The sequence below is a fragment of the Mauremys reevesii genome, linkage group 6, assembly GCF_016161935.1.
Source record: "Mauremys reevesii isolate NIE-2019 linkage group 6, ASM1616193v1, whole genome shotgun sequence".
NCBI classification, from domain to species: domain Eukaryota; kingdom Metazoa; phylum Chordata; order Testudines; family Geoemydidae; genus Mauremys; species Mauremys reevesii.
In genome coordinates, this window is record NC_052628.1 from 98,081,318 (window position 1) to 98,086,692 (window position 5,375).

Sequence of the window (5,375 nt, forward strand, 5' to 3'; positions counted from 1 at the left end):
AATAACAGATATTAAGCAACTTGTTATGGTTTTAATAATTTGCTCACTTTCTTTTAAAAAGGAAAGAAACGCTGAAAAGTACCAACTAACAGAAGTATTTAAAAAAAAAACAGAAAAGTGAAAATAAAAAGTCCTAATTAGCAAATGGGAACCTTGAGATGCAGAAAGTGATGAAAGAAAAACTACAGAATACTTAAATTCAGAGACATGGGTAAAAAATACCACACATCAGCCTATGAAAGACATTGCACGATCTCCAGCCTTCCAGTCTCTACACACAAACAGGGAATCTAAGTCATCGTCAGCATGACCACCCTGAGTTTCCTGAACATTTGCCTTGTCCTGCTCTTCTCCGCCGAAAGCTCATCTGTGGACTCTAACATGCTTCACTTCCAGCAAAACAAAGTGAACCAAGCTAGTTTACAGCTTCTGGAAAAAATGGGAGGACAATTTCCTGTGCAATGTCTAAATGAAAATTCAAACTTCATATCACTCCAGAATGTTCTCAGCTCCAGAGAGTTCCAGAAGGAGAATGCCATGGTGGCAATCCAGGAGATCCTCCAACAGATCTTCAATATCTTCAGCAAAAGTCACATCCAAACTGCCTGGGATAGGAGTTCCATAGTTGCATTCCAAAGTGGACTTCACCAGCAAATTGAGCTGCTGAAGACGTGGTTCGATGGAGAAAAAAAGATGGAGACAACCTACCCACAAAATGAGGACTTCACCAGGCTGAAAGTGAAGAAATATTTCCGTGTGATAGACAATTTCCTGAAAGAAAAGCAATACAGCCTGTGTGCCTGGGAGACCATCCGTGAGGAAATGAGAAGATGTTTTCTGTTTATTGACCAACTCACAAAAAGGCTTAAAAACTAAGGTATTTTACAAAACACTTTTTTTAGAGTAATTGAAATAATAGTTTTGGGGGAAAACAGGTAAAACATGCTGTACTTTCATTTAAAAAACTATTCTATAGGTTCTGTTGTATCCTTTATTAGAGAATATCCTGTTTATATTGCTGATATACAAAAGTGATATATGCACCTCATATAATATATCCAGGGATATGACTTTGTTCAATAGATTGATGAAATGGACAGGGGAATAAAAACTGGCGTGCTCTAAACAAATACCAATCAAGATAACATTCCACTCAAAACACCTGAAAATCCATCCCTCTTTATCCCATGCTATCTTTAGATTGAGGTCTTCTGCAGGGGAGGACAGGCAGGATTCCCTATCTGCTTTCACTGGCTCTGTTCACCTATAAAGTTTAACAGTTTTAGTAAAACCTTTTGTAAAAAGAGAGTTTCTTTGTTAGGCTTACTGGAAGACAACTTAGGACTTATGATACGGAATCATCATCATTTTCTAAATATTTCACTATTGAAGTATTCTCTGTTTGAACCATTTTCCTCTCTCATTGCAGCTCGTGATGGTGGGCACTTTTACTACTGAAGTAATGAAATCAGCTGAAGGAAACTGCACCCTATGCTGGAATCTTTTCTGTCTCAGTTGCTTCTTCTAATAATTACTTTTACAAAAAGTTAAAAGTTTGTACCTTGAATTAAGCAGCAGACTCACCTAGATATATTTTATATATTAGGTTTTCTTACCTAATATAAATGCAAAAAGTAGAATGCCTCAAGCTGCTTTAATTTACTCTCTCTATTGTGAAAATATTTTCAGATCATTTTTCTGGATTTGCCATAATTTATCCACAGGACAACTTTTATTTATTTATTTATTCATACATGTACTTATTGCGCTTATTTATATTTATAAATAAAATTATTTTATTCAAACTACAAATCTACTACAGAAATTGTCTGAGTTAATTACATAAAAATGATATCTTAAAATACTTACATATTTACCAAAACATTTACCTCAGAAGTGATTTACTTTAAGTTCACAATTCCCTAGAAAATACCACCAATTGTGTGGTAATCAATCAATCTTTCCATTATATGGCATGAATCTGCATCCCTTGTACTTCCAAACTACTATTGCCAGGAACTGATGTCTTAGATGTTCAAGACCAGGAGTGCAGGACCAGGCCCTCATTGTTATCTCTTGATATTTACTGAATTTATTCCCACTCTACCTGTACATATCAGACACTATGATTCTGAAGAGTCTAACAAGACTAGTTTTTTTCTGAGATCCTTTCAAAATCAAGCCTGAGTTTCATATAATAAAATATTTCTTAAATGAAGATGAAGTAATAAGAATAAAATATTAATATCAATTATTGCTATTAATACCTTGAACTTGCATAGAGCAGATGTCAGAGCATTTTATAACCAAATCCTTATGCCCTTATTCATGATAGTATTTCCATTAAAACAAAATCCAAAGTGAATTACTTCAGTGGCATGGGAACAAGTCACCAGACGGCATTATTGAAGACAGATTTGCCTCTCCGGTTGATCTCAGGCATTTGCAACCATTTTTATAGTGTGGAAGAGGGTTTTTCAAACTATTCAGATGTTTGTACATTGTGAAAATGATTGTTTCATGGACAGCTTCCCTGCCATTAGCAATCATATTCACAGAAATAATAGAAACGCAAGAGTGGAAGGGACCTTGATAGGTCCTCTAGTTCAGTCTCCTGCATTGAGGCAAGACAGTATTATCTAGACCATCCCTGGCAACAACTTCCCTAGGGCTATGTACACATTACAGTTTAAGTCAGTATAAGTTCTGTCGTTCAGGCGTGGGAATGAGCCACTGCCCTGAGTGATGTAAGTTATGCCAACCTAAGCACCAACATAACTACTGCCACTCGTGGTGGCTGGAGTAATTAAATCAACAGGAGAGCTCTCTACAGCAATGCCACTGTAAGCTGTGTAGTTTAGTGATAGCCTAAGGGATTTGTTCCAGCGCTTAACTACCCTGACAGGTAGGAAGTTTTTCCTGATGTCCAACCTAAACCTCCCTTGCTGCAATTTAAGCCCATTGCTTCTTGCCCTATCCTCAGAGGTTAAGAAGAACATTTTTTTCTGCCTCCTCCTCGTAAAAACCTTTTATGTACTTGAAAACTGTTATGTCCCCCTCAGTCTTCTCTTCTCCAGGTTAAACAAACCCAATTTTTTCAATCTTCCCTCATAGGTCATGTTTTCTAGACCATTTTAGTTGCTCTCCTCTGGGCTTTCTCCAATTTGTCCACATCTTTCCTGAAGCATGGAGCCCCAAACTGAACATAATACTCGGCTGAGCCCTTATCAGTGCTGAGCAAAGTGGAAGAATTACTTTCATGTCTAGCATACAACAGTCCTGCTAATATAACCCAGAATGCTGCTCACTTTTTTGCTATTGTTGACTCATATTTAGTTTGTGATCCACTATAACCCCCAGATCCTTTTCTGTAGTACTCCCTCCTAGACAGTCATTTCCCATTTTGTGTTTGTGCAATTGATTATTCCTTCCTAAGCGTAATACTTTGCATCTGTCCTTATTGAATTTCATCCCATTTAATTCAGACCATTTCTCCAGTTTGTCAAAATCATTTTTAATTCTAATCCTGTCCTCCAAAGCACTTGCAACCCCTCCCAGCTTGGTATCATCTGCAAACTTTATAAGTGTACTCTCTATACCATTATCCAAATCCTGTATTATTTTCCCAACAGATATCTGGGTAGCTGAAGTCCCTCATCATCACTAAGTCCCATGTTTTGGATGATTTTGTTAGGCGTTCAAAAATAATCTCCTTTACCTCTTCTTCTGGGTGAGGTGGTCTATAATAGACCCCTACCATGACATTGCCCTTGTTTTTTTGTTGTTTTTTTTACCCCTTTTACCTTACTCAGAGATGTTCAACAGGTCTACCTCCCACTTCTATCTCAACCTCAGTGCAAGTGTATACATATTTTATACACAAGGCAATGCCTCCTCTCTTTTCCCCCCTGCCTATCCTTCCTGAGGGATAGCTCAGTGGTTTGAGCATTGGCTTACTTAAACCCAGGGTTGTGAGTTGAATCCTCGAGGGGGCCATTTAGGGATCTGGGTCAAAAATCTGTCTGTGGATTTAGCAAGGGGTTGGACTAGATGCCCTCCTGAGGTCTTTTCTACCCCTGATACTCTATGATTCCTGAACAAGCTGTATCCTTCTATACCAATATTCCAGTCATGTGAATTATTCCACCAAGTTTCTGGGATGCCAGTTGTGTCATATTTGTGATTATTCACTAGTATTTCTAGTTCTTCCTGTTTATTCCCCATATTTCCTGCATTAGGATACAGACATCTATATTCCCTCTTGTCTCTCCTAGCCCATGCCACAATTTCCTATGTTCCCCCCAGATTCCCACCCTTCACCCAGGTCTCCACGTTTGGACTTAACTATGAGCTTTTGTCTCCTGTCCCCATCGAACCTGGTTTAAAGCCCCCCTCACTAGATTAGTTTGTCTGTATCCAAAGATGATCTTCCCCTTCCTTGATACATGAACCCCATCTCTCCTCAGCAGTCCTTCTTCCCGAAAGAGGATCCCATAGTTGAGGAAGCCAGAGACCTGCTGACAATACCATTCATGCAGTCACATATTTACTTCCAGGATGTGTCTGTCTCAGCCCAGACCACTTCCCTTAACTAGAGGGATCAATGAGAACACCCCCTGCACTCCCTGCTGCTTCATCCTCACTCCCAGAGACCTGTAGTCACTTCTGATCTTCTCAGGGCCATACCTTGAAATTAGTGCCTACATGGATAAGCAGCATGGGGTAGTAGTCAGAGGGCAAAACAATACTCAGCAATATTTCAGTAGCATCTTGGATACGAGCTTCTGGCAGATAGCATGCCACCCAAGATGCCAGGTCGGCCCTTAGAAGGGAGTCACCAACCACCAAAACATTTTGTTTCCTCATGGGAGTGGTGACTACAATCCTTCCAGCCTTGGGGCACATGGATTCTCCTCCTTCCCCTTTGGGGGTGATTCCTCATCCCCTGTTGCCAGGGCAGCATACAGATTTTTTTTTAAATCTCTGTGGATGGTGGATTGGGAGTAACAGTGGAGTACTGCCTGCTGCCAGAAGTAAACAGCAGCCAGCTTCCGCCCTGTAAAGGAGCAGTTTCCTTCTCCCCTGGTGGTGCAACTACAGTCCTCTCCAGCTGGATTTTTTTTTCCAAACTTGGAGGTCTCCATATGCATGTTTTTAATGAATTCCTCCTATGCACGGATGCTCCTCAGCCTAGCCATCTCCTCTTGTAGCTCTTCCACCTGCCTCTGTAGCTCTCTGACCTGCCTCCTGAGAATTTTACCAGCAGCACCTCTCACATTGGATGGTCCCTCCAGTCTGGTTTTCTATGATGGGGAAATGCAGTCCACAGTCTGCAAATCCACAACAGAACCTGGGTAGAGGCACACATATTATGG

At 40.1% G+C, this 5,375-nt stretch overlaps 1 protein-coding gene across 1 annotated transcript; it reads left to right on the plus strand.

Annotated features, from left to right (window-relative positions):
• Positions 1-306: 306 nt before the first annotated feature.
• Positions 307-876, plus strand: LOC120407295 (interferon beta-like). Its single transcript, XM_039542805.1, has one exon. The coding sequence runs from the start codon at positions 307-309 to the stop codon at positions 874-876; it is 570 nt and encodes a 189-aa protein (XP_039398739.1).
• The last annotated feature ends 4,499 nt before the right edge of the window (positions 877-5,375 follow it).